Below are 19,099 nucleotides of genomic sequence, written 5' to 3' on the forward strand. Positions count from 1 at the left end.
ATAATCTTTAGAAACCCCTTCCAACTCTTACCATTCTATGATTCTATATGTGTAGGATGTATGTAGAGTACTTCCAAAAATGCTGACATTAGGTACTTAACAGGTCTCTGAGCAGATGCAACAGGTACTGAAGGGAAAGATTTAGATCTTCATCTAAAGAAGAGAGCACCTCACCTTTGTTCTTACTCCGTGGTGGTTTAACCCTGGCTATGTGCCAGCTGTCCACCAAAGCTGTTCTATCATTTCCTCTCCTAAACTGGTCAGGAGAGAGAAACAGGACAAAAGGCTCACAGGTTAAGAATAGGACAGGGAGAACATCCAGAAATTATCATCACAGGAAAAACAGACTTGGGGACAATTTGTTTGATTTATTATCAATCAGAATGTAGAAGGGTAGTGAGAAATAAAACCAGAATCTTAAAACATCTCCCCCAACACCTCTCTTTTTCCCGTGTCTCTACCTACTCCCTGCCATTAGAGCATAGGGTCAGGGAATGGAGGTTATGGTCATTTCATCACAGATAGTCTCTGCTGCTGCTTTCTTTCAGGGAAGGATTCCTCACACTTCACCTACTGCAGCATGAGGTGTCTCCCACAGGAGACAGTCTCCCATGAATGTCTCCCATGTGAGTCCTTCCCACAGGGTGGAGTTCTTCACAAACTGTTCCAATGTGGTTTCCTTCCATGGGCGGAGGTCCTTCAGGAACAAACTGCTCCAGGATGGGTCCCCCATGGAGTCACAAGTCCTGCCAGCAAATCTGGTCTGGCATGAGCTCCTCTCTCAACAGGGTTACAGGTTCTGCCAGGAACTTGCTCCAGTGTGGGCTTCACATGGGGTCAGTCTTCCTTGGGCATCCACCAGCTCCAATGTGACTACCCCTGTAGTCAATCCCCTGCTACCAAAACTTGGCCATGCAAGCCCACTGCAGATTCTTACCTGTATCATAGTACACTATTCTGAAATTAACTAAGGATCTCTGATGCTGTAACTTCACACTATCATGCCTGTCAAAGATCATGAGATTCACAAGCACCATACCAAGGAGTTGTACTTAATGACTTCTATCAGTAGTTAACATTATTTAGTACTACTATTTAACAGTTATTGATTCTTTTCTAATGAATATGATAGGATATATCTGCTAACTTACCTGCCAGGTCCTCCCAGACATTTGCCTGCAGGAAGCCTGAGTTAGACATGTTATGGAATTGCTTTAATGTCCTTCCATGCCCAGCTGCTTGTGTGTGTGGATACTGTTGTTACTGGCTGAAATGACGCCCAGTAGACTAGAAGTGGTTGTAAGCCTTTGGGAGCAGTAATGAGGGAGTAATAGGCTTAAGAGGAAGAACTGAATAAGTGGCTTTTTAGAGGTTTTGGCAACAGAATTTCTTTGGAAGTGGAATGATGTTCCACAATCTCTGCTGCACAATGTTATAAGAGGTCGTAGAAGGAAGGAAGAAAATCTTCATACAAAATCTTGCTGACTTAGGGATGAGAACTTTAAATTTGGGTTGATGGGAACAAAATCCTATCAATCCAAAGGGAAAAAGCTGCCTAAAGACCTAAAAACTAGGAGAAAGGAGATTATTCATACTAAGCTCATTGGGGGGATAAAATGGAAGAAATTAGTGGATCAAACTACTGAATGTTTTTTGTGTGAAGTGTATAGAGAATAAAAGAGTAGTCATAATGCAAGATCAAAGCTGTAACCTGATTAGCGTAACGCTGATTTGGTGGAATAATTCACATGTTGAGAAGATTAGTGTAGAAGAAAGCAGACTTGACAAGCAGGAGGAAGGCAGGAAGCTTCCTTTATGTGGGTGGTGTATCCTCTCAAGCTTAGAGAGTGGAAACTGCAATGGGATTGTCCATGGAAACTGTAGATGGTGATTAGAGGGGAAGGAGGACACAGTTCTGTTTTGATGGGAATCTGGTGCAGGCCAGTAAGTCTGGAAAATCTGTCAGTTAGTATTGGGCAGTGATGTATCTGAGGTTACTTTGAGTGTGCATGTATTTTTCTGTCCACAAATCTTGTTCAGACAGGATTTGCAGCCTTGGTTTTCTAGATTCGTTCTGATGTGGCTGCTGGTTTTCTCAGTTCTTAGCTCACCCAGTTTCAAGTGTATACATAATATGCTCTGGATTAAAGATGGATGTTGTCATTCTTAGGAAACTGGTGAGGGGTAAGAGAAATAATAGTGGATTTTAGGAACATGAATGTAAGTTCAACAGAGGACTCCATGGTAAGCTTGAGGTAACTGTTGTTCATGGAATACACAATCCTTCAATGAAACTTCTTAAAAGGATCATTTTAAGTTACATGCCTGAGTTCTGAAAGACCATCTTGGTTGAATCTTTATTGACTTGAATGCTTTTTCAGCAAAACTAGGTCCTCTGGTGGTTTTTTTTTTTGGACAACAGTCTTTTGATACTGTCATATTCTTTCAAATACTGATGACAGGACTGCAGAATGTGGACATTATAAGCCGTGCTGTGTGCAGCAGAAACCAAGTATGATGTTTTCTTTGCAGTTCAGTGCCTTTCCCTTGTTTGAGAGAGTGCATTGTTTCACCCAGTTTAGAATGAATTCTTCTTTAAGTTCACATATAAAAAAGCTTTTAAAATATACTCTTTGTAAACAGACATGGTTAATGTTCCTTATATAATTTACATTATTTAGGTTATCTTTGTTATAAATTCTTACTAACTAACAATCTCTTTGTTATGGAAACTTTTAATGTTTAAAATGTAGTTTTTAGTTTCTGTCTATAATGCTTTCATTTTATTACTCATGCTTAAAATGTTTCTCCAGATTTTGAAATGACTGTATGTATTTTATGTGATAACTAGAAAATCTGGTGATTCCTATGAGAAATGGTCTTCGCAGCCAGAAATATAAACCTGTTGACTACAAACATCTGTATGAACTTGCTGCAGTAGAAAAAATGGCATCTGCAAAAATTCAGTTAAAGGTATGATTTAGGTATTATTTGTCATGTGAACTATTTTAAAATTCAATTACCATATTTCCTTTCACCATCTCAAGGAATCTAAGAATGGAGACAACAAATTGCTATAACAGTGTTCAGTAAAAGGAGACAAAAGATGAGAGTTTATCACAGTTAGTGTTGTTGTGATTTGGACACTTTTATGCCAAAGTGTGTAATTTCTTTTAATTGGAGATGGAAAATATGTGAGGATTCTGCTTCCTAAAAAGATAGTAAAAAAGTTTGTATTTGAGTGCTTTGAGGAAGATCACATACACTCATTGTATAAACTGCTCAAAATACTGGAGATAGTGAAGAATTTCTGGAAATAAATGGAAAGGGGAAGCTGATAAAGAAAGAGGTAAAAAACCACCCCACAACGAAACCCAAACAACGAAAGACCCCACCATCAAAACGCCCAATAAAGAACAACACTGACAACACCAAAAACACCTAAAAAATATGAAGTGAGGATTTACAAAAGTCAACCTGAGGTAGATCTTGAAAATAGAATAAAAAGGGTTTTATAGCTATAAAATGTAAGTGTAGAGCCAGACAGTTAGAAAGCTTTCAGTAACTGCAGTATGGTCTAAATGCTAAAGACCAAGGTAGTCTATTTAATACTGGTAAAGTCTGATGAAAACTCACCTCTACTTTTACTAAGAACAATGATTTATAATGAGTGGACAAAGCAAGATCACTAGCAGAAATGAAGCAGCAGCAAAGTCAGCGCTGTCAAACTGGAAAAAAACCAAAGTACTAGATTTTGCTTTGTCATGTCAACTCTCGGGTGCCTTGTTTATCTGGAGTGCAGTTTACCTTGGCTGTTGATGTAGCCAGCAAATTTGGATTTAACCTGGTTTATCAGCATAGATTCAGTGCTGCACAAACTCAGCGTTTCTGTCTCCAGAGCTACACCTGTTTGAGAAGCGGTTTAGCTTTGATGTGAGATGACTACTAAACTCTGTTGGACCTCAGCGTGGAGCTGTTCAGGTGCCTTTGGCACACTTCTGGAGCTGAGATGATTTCAGAACCCGTGGACTTGAGCTGGCTACAGATACTTGGTCGCATTGCAGGTGCCAGAAAGATTAATGAGCTGCTATGTAACACCGTGCAAATAGCAATCAGACTAGATAGTGTGAGTTCTGAGACCTACAGTCATGGGGAAATCGTATAGTTGCTGCATGAACAGCCAGACCTCATGGGGTAGAACCAGTCCAGTTAAACTAAAATAGCTTTTAAAAGGTGATGTACTTGCCTGGCTTTGTGTCTTGCTTGCTAGCATGTCCTCTATGGATATGCATCCCCGGGTTTCTTGGTCTCACTTACATCCAGAACTGGAGAGATGAGGAATATTGAAAAATTGTGTGTCATTCTGAGACTATGGCTTTGATGACTTCCAACGTTGCCTTCAACGCAACAGGGAAAACATGGAGTATTTTTGTGAGTAGTCTTCTTAAGCAGTAAACCCAAATGTATGAGAAGATTGCAGCTCATCTCAGCTCTCATCCAGCTGTACACTAAATAGTTTGTTTGTGATTTTGCAGTGGGCAGAAAATAACATATTGTAATCTCAGCATGTTTCTCTTGAAGGGTTTCAAAGAATTTCTGTTTATGAGCTCAGTCTTATTTCCATTTACCTTATCATTATGCTGTGATAAGTGTTGCACTTCTTATTTTTAATGGGACAGATATTCTTTTACACTGGATTATACTTATATATTGCAACTAGTTGTTGCAGGATTGGGTGATGAAGGTGGATAGGAATAAACAGGTTTGGGTTTTAGCTGTGGATGTCCATGAATATTCTTTAGATTTGTATTTTTAAAGAACTTTCCTTTTTAAAAATATGCTTTTGACTGCTAGAAATACAGTTGCCACAGAATCCCTGAATGGTGGGGATTGGAAGGGCCTTGCAGAGCTCCTCCAGCCCCTGCTAAAGCAGGTTCCCCTTGCTCAGGGGGCACAGGAACGTGTCCAGGAGGGTTTGGAAACCTCCCAAGAAGGCGCCTCCACACCCTCTCTGGACAGCCTTGGGCAGGGCTCCCTCACCTTAGCACCAAACGAGTTTTTCTTCTTGTTGCAGTGGAACTTCCTGTGCTCCAATTTTTGTCTGTTACCCCTTGTCCTGTCACTGGCCACCACAGAACAAACACTGGTCCCGTTCTCTTGACACCCACCCTTTAGAGATTTCTCAGCATTGATGAGATCCCCCCTCAGCATTCTCTTCTCCAGGCTGAGCAGCCCCAGGTACTGCAGCCTTTCCTTCTCACACACATGCTCCAGTCCCCTCAGCATCTTGGTAGCCCTGTACTGGCCTCTCTCCAGCAGTTCTCTGTTTCTCTTGTGCTGGAGACTCCAGAACTGGACACAGTACTCCAGAAGTGGCCTCACCCAGAGCAGAGGGGGTGGATAATCTGACCTGCTGGCCACACTCAAAGAGGCTTTTCGTCTAAGAAGTCTGCAGTCTCTGGAGCATTTGTTTCTGGCTGTTTTACTTTCACTTGTATGGCAATAGTGTAAAAGAGTGATCCAGAAACACCGTGGAGTGATAACTCCCTGTGAGAGTGGAACTGCTTTTAGTATACAACTGTTTCACTGAATATTTTTAAAGCATCAAATTCCTAGTAAGAGGTAATTTCTGAATAAATTGATGCTGACACACATTCATCAGAAATAGTTTCTTTAGGCTGAGGAAATAAATAGAAGAGGGAAAAATTATCCATTTGAAACAGACCACTCCAGCCATCATTTTTAACGCTTTTTCAGAAAACTGCAAATCATGCATAAGGATAACCCAGTTTTATATGTAATTTATTGTGTCTCCAGTCCTTGCTCATTCCTCTGAACAGTCACAATTTTGTGAATTTGGAATGAAAGACTGGGCTGAAGAGTTTAGAAAGTATGCAAAATACAGTCACTAGATTTTTCCTTTGTAGATGACTGAGGGATCTGATCAGATGACGTCTTTGAATGATATTTCAAGTGTGCTAGAGTCTTCATTCAGATGGGATTGCAAAGTTCAAAGGGAAATTTGCCTAAGAAATACTGAATTATGATAAAAATCCTTTAAATTCATTAAGAAACTACAGCAAATACAGGAAGAAGTTAATATTGCAGCAGTTAGACATGTCATTGCAGCTGCTGTACAAAAATTTGAAGAGTGTATTAAACTTTATGTACAGTTCTACTTCAGCTTCTGTTTCACTTCAGTTTGAAATTGATTTGAAGATATGTATTTTCACATCACTGTATATAGGGTATTCTGTTTACTGAAGTCTGGTTTTAAGCACCTAATGGTAATCAAGAGGAAGCTATAAGTAACAGAAAATATGAAGACATGTAAGCAATAAAAATAAGGAGGTGCAGTCTTTGATTCAAAAGCATTGTTACATGCTGATTCAAAGAATAAACCAGGTGTTTTAAACCTCTTCTGCTACAGTCACATATGCAGCTTCCTTGTAACATCTTGTTTCTCCTTCACAGTTACATCATCTCTCCTTAGCACCTGTTGCAACTGCTTATAGAAATAATACCCCTAAAGCAGGATTGTTGCAAAAGCACAATGGATTAACCATCTTCTAGTTGTGTTTCTTCCTTATGTGACTATCTAGAAACCAGGTATATTCAACCAGATATATTAAACTCAGATTCATTTGAGAGACATAAATATTTCTAGTTTCAAAACTGTAGGCATTTTGTTTTAAAGTAGGACTTTAGCTGGTGTTGGGTAAATGAGGGGCTATGATTTGCGAAGTCATGGTATTCTTGCTCACCTGTGCCTGAGTGCTGCAAAGAAAAGTTCTTCAACTTCCTTCTTTGAGAAGTCTGCTGGTGTCACATACCTGCCTGGTGGGTGGAGGGAACGGAGAGCACACCTTCAGGGGGATTGTCCTCCCTGCTCTCGTGGGTGTGAACACAGAGTGGGTAATGTGTGACACAGTCCTGCTTTCAGCACGCAGGAAGGATGACTAGCATTTTAAACAGGACAGGCTACTTCACCCGAGCGAGGTGTAAAACTGACATTTTTTACTCAGAACATAATTTCTTCCCTGAATGAGATGTGGAGTGAGATTTCTCTTCATTTCCTTGCTATGAAATATGAAAAGAGTTCTCAAACATTTTTGTGTCCTTTTTTCATGTCTACCATTTTGCAGCAGAATGATGTATCTGCATGAAGGAAGGTCTGGAGGGGAAAGAAAGAAAAGAGTTGTGTGTGAATTGTATGAGAATGGAATTGTATCAGTGGCAGTGGGAGATGGGTTTGCAACCAGAAGCAGCTGGCTGGGGCAGGAATGAGGTATGATATTACAGAGGAAGGCAGTGACAAGGCAGCAAAAAGAGACAGCAGGAAAGGAGCCACTTCTGAAGTCCTACATTGTCCTGGGTATCCACTGGGAGCACATGACAGTCATGATGGCTAGAGAATGAGAGAAGACTGACTTATCTTAGTGGCTTCTGGCAGCTGCAGATGACTTCTGATTCTTTTCCCTTTCTTGCTGGTTGGCCAGCATTGTCTGGCTATCAGTTCATTGCCCTTTCTCTGATTGCTTTTCCTCTAGTTTAAGTAGTAACTGCATCTATTCCAAAAGCACGTATTTCTGTTTTGTTGGAAGTTGGAAGCAATGCTTTTTTTTTGTGAAGCTCAGACAGTTTCAGAGCCCCTTTGATCAAACAGATTTTGAAAAAGTGCTCCTTTTTACTAATCAATTTTTGAATTTTCTTTTTGGAAGACACGCTTTTCACTCTTTCATCTTCCCACTTGGAAGGAAGTATATTTTTCTTTCTCCTGCTCATCTTCCCCTCTTCACCTCTGGGAAGCAGAGGTGGGAAAGGAAAGGGAAAGAAGAAAATGAACTGCATGGTGTTTTTTTGTTTTCTCCTCTCAGTTGTCATTTGAAAGGGAATGATATCTTTTTAATGAAAATTGGTTACATTTGAACCTGTTGTTTGGAAAAACACAGATCTGAAAAAAACTTTTAGGTTTACCATTCTGCAGTAAAAGTTTTTAATTGAAGGTGTTTGATGAAGCTATTGAACAAATCCAAAAAACTCACAGGCTTTCATGTTTTTCCCACAGATTAAAAAAATAGAGCAAGTTTCCAAAATTAACAAAGAGCAAATGCTGCTGAAACAGCATCAGCGAGTGTGGTGGCAGGAGCATAAAAGACTGATTGAGAACAGGTAAGAACTGGGGAATTTTAATTAGTCACTATTAAATAAATACTTCGGTAGACAGAGGTTCATGTGTGGCATACTCCATTCAAGGGATATTCAGAGGAAAACATTACAGAACCTGAAAAACAGATATTTCTTAGTGCAGGGCATGAGAGCTTGTGATCGGCATTGAAAGCAGTCTATGGGCATGAAGAGAGTATATCAAGGGAAGGGAGAATAGAGTGGATTTTGTTCTGCATATACCTCTCTGTAATGGTCTCATAGCTATTTAGTGACTTGTCAACATCTGAAGAGCATGTATCTGTGGAGTGCCACAGGTTTTCAGCTACTCTTCCGTTCTTCCAGAGTCTGTCTCCGGATGTGCATATTGAGTTCATGCTTATGACAGGGAACACTAATATTGTTCTTATCTATTAGCTCATGTTGTATATACAGGACATCAATGAGAGCATTTTTAGCTCAGAGGAAGGTGGCTTCCATACCACCTTCATGTCCAAGTCCTGCACTTCAAACCTTCCTGTGCAAAGAATCATCCTTTTTACTTAATTATTAGAGTGTTTAAGTCTTATCATTCTTGAAAATATAATGAATAAGAAATTAAAGCTTCTGTAAAACTTATATTCATACCTTCTAGGCAAAAAGCAGAAGCAGAAATAAAGACTTTTCTTGATGAAAAAAAACATAAGCATAATTTTTTGCCGGATATGAGGGACTTAGGTAAGAATTTTTTATTACTTTCTTGATTATTTATTATTGCCAAAAAGATCCTCATTATTTGTTTGAGGTTTTTAAATCCCTGTCTTGTCAGGTTTAGATTTAAAATCACAGTGCCTTGTGATATTTCATGGTTTTGAGAAAGATTTATGTTTCATTTGGATCTAGAGCGTAAATTATCAAAGGAGCGGGATACGTACCACACAAATGCTTTAGCTCCTGTCGTGCAACTGAAAGAGAATTTGAAATTCAGGCTCTCTGAAATGCAGTGTTACCTCTCAGAAGAGTCTTGTCTGAAATCTAAGATCAATTTGGTTGAAATATTACAGCAGGTTGGTGTTTGACTTTATTTTTACTCTTGGTTATCACTGTATTTTTAGGAATTTAATTTATTTTAATACAATACTGATGTAATACTTGTGTAATTGCTGTAGTGTAAATCTGATCCGCACAAATCTGTAAAAGTGTGGCAGTGTAGAACTGGAAATCAGCCTCTTCGTTTCTTAATAAATATTGCAATAAGATTATTTAATATTATCTGATATTCTAACAACATAAAGAAGTAACAGTAACATATGTAATGAAATAGATCAAATCTGTGAAGGAGCAACAGCAGGTGATTTTGGAATCCCTTATCCTTGACAGTCTGGATTTGGAAAGAGAGCTTGAAGACTGTAAAACAAAAGTAAGATTTTCCATATAAATTTTAATTATCATTTTTTTGCGAGATGAAGAATAATGCAGAGTAGTTTGCTGAGTAGAATTTTTTCATGGCAGGCTTTAGCACATTCTTTTGAAGAAAAAAATGGACTTTTCCTTGAAGTTCCTTCAATGCTTCTGTCTTTGGAATGCCCCTACCCTGATTTGAAGACCTTACTTATCAACGAATACCAAAAGCTTGCAAACGGATACTGGTCTAAACTTCAAGAGATTGATCAGCAATTAAAAGTTTTATATAGGTAATGATGTCTGTTTCTGGATTTCTTGTGTTGGATATAAAATAAATAACTAGAACATATTTTGTACTTCCTGCAATTGCCTTTACCATCAGAGCTGGTTTTGTTTCATGCAGAACCAAGAATGGTTGAGGCACTGCCCAGCTCTCTGCAGTTAAATAGTTGGTAGCTGTTTGCACAGCTCAGAGAATTGAGGCAGTGCTTTCAAAAGCTCTCATATGAAATATGTGAAATGTCTGGTGGATTAAAGAACCAACAGTCTGGTGTACATCAAATATCCCCTTCACATGCATTTGTAGGAATAGAAATTGTTATTTCTGCATGGTAATTACACTATAAAACTTATGCCAGAAAAGTACAGTCTTTCTGAGGGAGATCTCGAATGTTTTGGCTATAAGGGAGATAAATAGGTCCATTCTTTTCACAAATTTTGGATCACTGCAATAATTCCCATTACAAAGAAATGTAAAAAATGTGTGTACCTCAGATTCAGGATAAGCAAAAGGAAGATTTTCCTGTGAATGAAAAGTTTGTAGAAAGGAATAAATATTCATAATGACTTAAAATGTAATGTAGCTATATATTAATAGGGTAAAGCTTAGCGTTTTTGATGAGACTAACTGGAGTCCAGGAGATATCTAGTTGCAAATATTGGACCAGTCTTGACTTATTTTTGCCATCAAATGATATTCCTCTGGCTTAGTATATCATCGAGTTTTAAAACTAAGAACAGGAAAGTCAATGCAATTGTTTGAAACCCTGACAGGAGAAACTGGGTAGAACAGGACAGGTCTTCAGTGTCTTTGGTGAAGCAATCACATGCTGCTTCTAAATCTCCCCTTTTTTCTGTATATACCTGCGATGCAGCACTTAAACCTTCTGCCCCTGCTGCTGAATTAGTTTGGGAATGCCAAAACAGGTTTAAGATGATGGATCTCATAGAAAGTGATGTCATAATCAACTTTTGTTTGAATTGTACAGATGTATATACAGATATACCGGCTCTTCTGTTGCCTGAAAGCTGGATATTATTACTGTAATAAACTATTAAAACATATTAAAAATTGTTCTATCTTTCGTGTATTTCCAGCATTTGTTAAGCATCTCTCTGAGAAAATTCATGACAAGTACTGAATTGATAAATATGTACAAAGTCTTTCTAGTGGTTTTAAATTAAAATTGTGTTCAAATTTATGATCAAACACAATTTTGGTGAAAAGGTGAAATTTAAGTCTCTTGATCCACAGAGTACGTGTGCTACTGAATAACAGACAAACATCAATGTAGGCAACAGAACCTATCAAAATGGTGGAAAAATTTACCATGATATTTTAGTTGATCATATGCCAGGTTTGAATTTAGGTCTTGAACTATGTAATTTTGCCCAGATCATAGAATCACAGAATCATAGGGGTTGGAAGGGACCTTTAGAGATCATCTAGTCCAACCCCCATGCTAAAGCCGGTCAACCTAGATCAGATTGCATAGGAACATGTCCAGGCGGTTAAAAGACATCAAGATTGAAAGAGAAAAATACCGTTTTTGAAAGGCAAAGCAGTTTGATTGCAGGCATAAAAACAAACACAGTAATATTTGGAAGGAATTAAGTTATGATACCTAGATAGGGAAAAAAGTACTGGATGTAGCTGGCAGCAGTGCTGGTGGCAGTGTCAGCAGTGTGCTGGCAGGATGTCAGGGTAGGACGCGTAGGACAACTCACCCAATTTGGATCAGCGTATGGCAGAATGCTTAGCTGGGAACGTAGGAAATCATAGATGAACCATCAGCAATTATCTTAGGCGTGTTATTTAAAGCTAGATCTTGATCTTTTTACGTTTGCCTTCTGGTCTCAAAATCTTTAATATATTGCTCACTTATGTTTCTACGGTTTTATCCGACAACAGTGTTAAAAATGTGTTTTCAGTAAAAAAGGCAAGACTCCGGTCTTGTGGAATAGCATAGTTCCAAGATCTGGATTTTTAGAAAGGCACAACACTCTATCACTTATATTTATATTGGCTAATTTACATTAGAGTATTTTATGAATTTGCAGAGATATAGCCTTGTGATCTAAGTACTCTAATTCATCAGGCTAACTTTGATCACACAGGTAATGCTGTCAAAAACCGAGTGACGGATTTTTGACCTTGGTTTATGTCCACTGTACTCTAATGATTATTATAGCCTTAATGAAGACTTCACAGTTACTGCCATTGCACTATGCCTGAAGACATCAAACATTCCCCTATAGTACTTTTTTCCCCTCATTTTTGCTATTTCAGAACAACATGATACCATAACTTAATCACTTCATCTGCAGATTACTTCTGTCGTTATTCTCCTCTCACCATATGCTTGAAAGTGCAGTGAAGAAACCTTCAGTTAATACTAGTCTTTTGGTGTTTATATGCTCAGACTGCGTGGAACAGAAAATTTGGAAAATGTGCATAGAATTTCCAAAGAAGAATAATTGGAATAAGATAATATTCTGTCTGCTATACTTTTGTGTGCTTCTGTGTCCTACTAGAATGCACATTAAAGTGTTTATTGCTTTTAAAAATGGAAAACTCTTTTTTTTTTTCCTCCCAGCATGATATAGGATTATAATGTTCTGTAATCTGAACTCACTTCTTTCACTGGTGCTAAACCACAAATTTCTGTGTTTGGGAAATACCCCAGTGCTGAGTTACCCCACAAGTTGTGGACTTTGAACCAATGTAGCTGTTACAGCTGATGATTCTCTAAGCACTGTTGTATTTATGCCACATTTTCCAAGGATCTCTGAGTTATTTAAACAACTGAAGGATGAATGGAGTATTGCATATTCAGCACTGTATCTTCTGCAGCAGCCTTTCAAATGAATGGGCTATTCTGACTAAGTAAGTAAATTGAGTTCCTCTTTCAGGCCTTTTACCAGGATATTACTGGTACAACAATCAGTGTTGACATAATTAATAGTCAGGGAGTTTAACATCTCACTTGGTGGTATTGTTGTAGTCTGTGTGCCTGCAGATTCAACAAGACAGCAGTGCATCGATTATGTACGTGGCTGTTGCAAAGGATATATGGGGATTATTGCATGGAGAGGGTATCTTCCCTTCTGAGTTGTTTATATTATTTGGAATGTGTACAGCTATGGATTAATGCTGGGTGAATCTGTTTCAAAGGAAGCAACTGCCTCAGGACAATTGGTGTTTTTCAGTTCTGAACCAAAATAAGGATTGTACTGTTTCCTAGTAGAATGACACATCCCAGAAAAACAAGCACTACATTTGAAAGCCTGATTAGCTGATTAGCTTAAATATTAATGTAAAATGTGTTGGCACTTCTCAAACTCATCTTCAATGAGGTCCTTCCTTTCTGGAATTTTGCAAAAGTTTAAGTGAGGTGACATCTTGAATTCAATCAGGCAGGATATTTTTAAACTGCCCATGCATTTACTGGTAGCGAATACACTGGGATGGAGCATGCTGCTTTTTTGAGGTTTTTGGCTACTTGTCTATGAACAGCTGACAAAATCTCAGCACAGCTGACAAATTCTGGCACAGCTGACGAACCAAGGCATTGGCAGTCAGTTTGTCCCTAGTTACAATAAACTACTTGTAGCTCTAGCTATAGCTGATTGCTCCCCAGAGTATCTTCCACAAGCCTTAATTTATCCATTTTTTCCCCCAAGTAGTGTAGGGATTCATCATTTGCTGGCCATTACAGCAATATACAAGCTGGAGAGAACCTTGAAAAATATGTGAAATATATAGGAGATGGAAAATGATTTAGCAACTGATGCATCTGCCCTTGTGTGCTGGAGGCAGAGGAGATATCCAGGCTGCCTTTTGGACCACAGAATCTTGAGTTTTTCCTTGCTCACAAGTTCATGGTGTAATGTTTCCCAAACAAGATGTTCTCTGCCTTATTCTTCTTGTAGACAGACCTGTGCTTGTTTACAAAGCTATATGGTCAGAAATCTGAGTTAGATTGTTACGAAAGAGAATCTCAGTTCTCACCTGTCTCCTTACTCTCACTAAAGACTTCAAATGGCACCATATCGAGGTGTATCAGGACACACAGAAGAGGATTACTGATTTATTTCAGAAATTACTAGAGGTGGTTCAAAATCCAAACCATAAACTAGTTAATAACCTCTTAGGATAGCAGGTACTCCCTCTGAATAAAGACTGTCAGGGTTTTATTGTTCTGATAAACAGAATGTTTAGGGCTAGAAAGAGAAGAATGCCAGGTGTTACTTTTAAGAAAAAATATATTTTTGCACTTAGCATCAGTGGGAGCCATTGCATTGAGATTTAGATCACAGCAAAGGATAATTAATTTGTTCTTAAAAGTTATTCTTGGGAAAGCCTACACCTCAGAATATCAAATAATCACACGGAGATTCTAAAATTACCAAATGAACTGATTTCATTAAAAAGCTCTCTCTAGAGAAAAGGGAGGAGTTTAAAAGTTTCATTTCTGAGGATTTTTCTTGCAGTAAATGTTGTAGGAATAGCACATTTTCCCAATACCACCTCTGGGTCATAGCTCAGGGACTCTCGTCTTTGGAGAACTGTGTCTATTGTTCAAGGCCTTGAAGGTTATAAGATATTACTGCAGCCATTCACTCTTTGAAGGATTACTTAGCCCCATTTCACTTTCTGGGTCACTATTTCCCCTTTAAATTTAGCGTACAAAAAACCTCAGCTCAGACATCTATATTCATTGTCTGTTGTGGGAAATTTAAGCAATCACCTATAAAGAAACATTTTCATTGCTGTTCTGCTTTTGCTAATGTAATTTCACTTTTTATGTTGCCTCTAATGTTTGCTTGGTAATTGTCAGTTGTTGCAAATAAACTTTTTACAGGAGCTAGATATTTTCTCTCCCAGGTTTGAAGCCACCTCTATTTCTTTTCATGATGGCTGAGTTTAATAGCAAACAGCTGGTTCCTAGAAATAATTTGTCAGATATTTTGCACAGTTTATGAGAAGAGGGAGGAAAATAAGTGGAAAATATGAGTAATACATATCTATCTCCTGTAAGCTTGTAGAGGGAAAGCTATCTGCTTCCACAGCTTTATTAATTTTAGCCTACTGAGTTTCCAAGACAGGATTATTACTATAGTATTGCTAGTCTTAACTCTGTCTGCACAAGTGATGGAGTGTTTTCCTGTATGAGCTTGTGCTGCTGCAGTGTAATACATACCCACACAGCAAGTGTTTGAAGTCTTGTGTAAATGGAGAATTGAATGGTCTGCAAGATGAGGGAAAGCTTAGTGATACCCTGCTCGCTCTGGGAGTGCTGACTGCCAGCTGGCTGCTTGGCACTCTTCTCAGGAGAAGTGAGGTTGCTGTTGAATTTTGCTTTTTATTGGCTATGTTTTATGAATGTCCTGATTTCAACTGGAATTGACTTACTTTTCTTCCCAGTAGCTGGTGCAGGACTGTGTTTTGGATTTGTACTGAAAAGAATATTGATAGTACAGGAGTATGTCAGTTACTGCCAAGCAGTGCTTGCATGGTGCTAAGGATTTTTCTGCCTCTTACCCAGCCCTGCCAGTGAGCAGCCTTGGGGTGCAGCAGGAGCTGGGAGTGAGCACGTCCAGGACAGCTAACCCAAACTAGCCAAAGAGGTATCCCAGACTATAGGATGTCATGGCCAGTGTATCAACAGGGGGGAACTGGCAGGCAGGAGTGGATCGCTGCTTGGGCATTGGTCAGCAGGTTGTGAGCAACTGCATTGAGTATCACTCGATTTTCATTTTTCTCTTGGGTTTTACTTCTCCTTCTCTCTCTCTGTTATAGCTATTTTCATTCCTGTTATTCTTCTTATTATATACTATTATTGTTTTTATTACTATATTTTACTTAGCAAACTATTTTTATCTCAACCCGTAAGTGTAACTCTTTTTTTTTAGTGAAAATTCTCTTCCTCATCCACTGTGGAGGGGGATGTGAGCAAGCAGCTGCATGGTGCTCAGTTGCTGGCTGGGGTTTAACCATGACAGTCAAAAAATGCAGATTGTGAACCTTTCTCTTGCATGAAAAAGCAAAGACAAAAGTGTTGGTGTCTGCTCTTTTTCCTGTGATGTGGTATTGCTACCTAATTTTCTAATCTTCTATGTGTTGCTTCATTTTACTCCACTGATAAACATAAGCTACTCAAAAGCACTACCACAGAGGAATAGCCAAGAGTATTTTCATGCAAAAACCCCTTTGACTGGAATCTCTCTGTATACAATACAAACATTATTAGTGCAGAGCTCTCTGTTTTGATATGTTTGTAGCACTAGTGGCCATGATAATGTTATTGGAGTTCACTGAAGGAAGTAGAATGTGACTTCTCCTTACCTGGCCATCTTCATTTTGATACTGTCTGCACAAAAGACAACTGTGGCTTTTCTTTTTATTCAAAGGGAAGCAAAAGTCAGGAAAAACACAGAGTCCAAGAAGCAGGGTGTTCAGTAGTAGGAAATAGTAATTCTAACGTTTCCTCATATTTGGTTATCATTAAGTTGCCTCCATTATGATCCTGGAATAATGACTCTGTGCTGAAAAGGTTTATAGTAAGCTAAGAGTCACTTTTTGTTTCTTGAAAGTCAGAGGATGAAGAATTGAAGTGGAGAGGAAAGAACTTCTGATCACTAGCTGTCTCCAGAAAGACGGGTGAAGGTTAAATCTTTCTTAAGACCATAAAGGTGAAAATAAAGCCCATTAGTCTGCTTGAAGAAAACTATAAAATAAACGCCTTTAGGTAGGAGAAGATAAGTGGACTTTTGTCCAAATTTGTGCCATCTTCACAGCAAAGCATGCAACAGATGAAAGCTTTAGTAGAGTGGAAAAAAGATGAAAAGAATGTCATGAAGAGATGGAGTTCTCTTGCCTGACAGCATATTGCACTGGAAATGGTTTGTTGAAATAGGGTATTGTGTCTTTGCATTCTTGGGATAGATCCGTAAGTGAAGTTTCTATTTCTTATAACTAACAGGTCTGGGGGTATTTTCTCATTTCCTCCTTCCATGTTCCAAAACATTCAACAACAGTGGAGATATACTCTGCATTTACTAGGCAATGATGTTTTTAAAGACAAGTTGTATTAAACTGGATTACATAGAATATTTTTTAATACTTGTACTTACTATTCTTTCTTTAGAGATCATGCCAGATTGTATCATAAAATCTAGTTTAATATTAATTAGATGTGAGCATCTAAAAAAAAGAAACTTTTTGTAAGTAGCTGGGATTTGTGGCTGCATAAGAATGAATTAACATCTTACTGAATGCAGTGCTGTTAAATGCCAAGACACCGCTGCTGGCTCGGGAGCTCTTAGACTGCAAACAGTTGAAGGCTGCAGGAATTTGGTGGCAGAGTCATACGATTGCCGTTTTTAAATTTTCCCTAGGCTTCTGGTCACTTTTGAAAACAGGTCACTGGAACAGGGACACGTGTTGGTCTGACTCGGTGCTGCTGCTCATGCGTTAATGCTGACAATAAAAGCCTGGCGATAATCCCTTCCAGGCCGAGAGTTCAGATGGAGGGTAACATCTAAGCTTCTAAATTCATACCTGTGGTATTCTCTTTTGGGTTTATGTCACTTTCTGTTACTGATTTTCTGAAATTCATGAATGTGTACTGATTACTGCACCTCTTATTTAAAAAACTGCGAATCTGTGCCTCACTGAGGAGTTTATGACTGTCAGCAGTTTGGTCTTAAACTGATTCCTCATTTAGCTACATACAGGTGTTATCACTCATTCACTTTGTTTTGATTGTCTATTTAGTGCTCAGTGCTAGAGACTGATGGTCTTTCTTTTTCACCTTGTACATTAATGTAACGTGTTTGCAAAATGCAGTATTGTTCCTTTTCTAACCTGGCTTTTATTGAGGAATAATTCACTCAAACGATGACACAATAGACGGTCATGTTAGAAAACCAATGTAGGTTTGCTTCACTGCTTTAAAGTAAATTTCTGAGCTGTAATCCAACATCCAGTTTACAGATTCAAGAATGTGAGCCCACTGAAAGGTTAGGCCTAGGTTAAACATAAACTAGATCCTCTTTTTCAAATGTTAAGTCATACTGAGGTGAATGTTTTGCATTTCTATAGGAATATGGAATGGAAGGATGAAGATCAGTGGGCTTTTCAGACAGTTATCAGTCAATATCCAAGTGATCTTCAGAAGAGGAGGACTTTGTACCTTGATGCGCTGCAGAGATACCTTCCTCACAAATCTAGGCATGATCTGGTCAGTGATGTTTTAAATATTAGACTGATTAGATCAGCTATATAAATTGTGACATAAATCCGGTTATGAACATCTGTAGTAAGAAATGATTATCCAAGCTTTTTTGTTTTAATATTTCTTAGCAATAGATTTTATTCTGCACAGTGCAGAGGGGATGTCCCTGTCTTCACAATGCATGAGCTGCAAAACCTGTCACTTCTTCAAAATAAGCACTGTGGAGATTTTATAGATCCACATACTTTTACAGCCAAATTCACAAAATTAGTTTGTTAGCATTGCCTTTGCTGTACAGTTTTATAGTTATGTCATGCTATTCTGCCTCTCTTGATATTTTGGGGTTTTATGAGGATGTATAGCGTTGTCACACTGTCTAGGAACAGTTATTTTAATTGGTCTGTGGCACTTATATAGCAGGAAGAGTGGAAAGTTATCTCCTGCTCTCAGGGAGAGGCTATTTTTATATGCATAATGCCTTTCAAATTGATTGCTGATTCCTTTTGCACTCCACAGTGAATAAGCACATAGCAGCTAATAGAGAAACCCATTTCAAGGCCAGAACACGTCAGGATGTCATAAGTAAAGTACGAGTTTCTCTTTTTTTTTTTTAGCTCTGCATGTATTTTTAGACCATCTACTTGCTTGTGTTTGAGGAGTGCCTGGTGCAAAGAAGTGGCAGTTAAGTGATAATGGTAATTAGCATAGTTTCACCCAAAATAAAGTTCTTGTGGATTTCAGAACTTTTGCCTGTGAAAACTGGGCTAAATAATTACGTGCTTTGTATGAAGTAGCTGTATTTTAAGCATAGGCATTATTAATGTGTCTCTGTAACTGTTTGAAGGTTTGTTTAAAACTTAAAAACTCTATATTTTAAAATCATAATTCTGCATTGAATTGCTATGTCTTAGTATGTTTATTAACACAGCACACACAGAAATGTTAAAGCAGTACTGAGAATCTATTCTTAAAATGCTTGTGTTACATTGCAATACTAAATTTTGAGTGTCTGTGCCTCCTTCTCTCTGAAG

General features: G+C 38.3%; 1 protein-coding gene across 1 annotated transcript in view; it reads left to right on the top strand.

Annotated features, from left to right (window-relative positions):
• The first annotated feature begins 2,150 nt into the window (after positions 1–2,150).
• The window catches only part of CCDC148 (coiled-coil domain containing 148), a 52,932-nt gene continuing 35,983 nt past the window's right edge, over positions 2,151–19,099 (top strand). Inside the window, exons 1-8 of the mRNA XM_010197268.2 lie at positions 2,151–2,184; positions 2,852–2,973; positions 8,069–8,172; positions 8,801–8,883; positions 9,049–9,212; positions 9,470–9,565; positions 9,658–9,839; positions 17,936–18,074. Of these exons, the coding sequence (XP_010195570.2) occupies positions 2,151–2,184; positions 2,852–2,973; positions 8,069–8,172; positions 8,801–8,883; positions 9,049–9,212; positions 9,470–9,565; positions 9,658–9,839; positions 17,936–18,074 (924 nt within the window). The remainder of the gene's footprint in view (positions 2,185–2,851; positions 2,974–8,068; positions 8,173–8,800; positions 8,884–9,048; positions 9,213–9,469; positions 9,566–9,657; positions 9,840–17,935; positions 18,075–19,099) is intronic.

This window comes from Colius striatus, chromosome 11 (assembly GCF_028858725.1).
Source record: "Colius striatus isolate bColStr4 chromosome 11, bColStr4.1.hap1, whole genome shotgun sequence".
Lineage (NCBI taxonomy): Eukaryota > Metazoa > Chordata > Aves > Coliiformes > Coliidae > Colius > Colius striatus.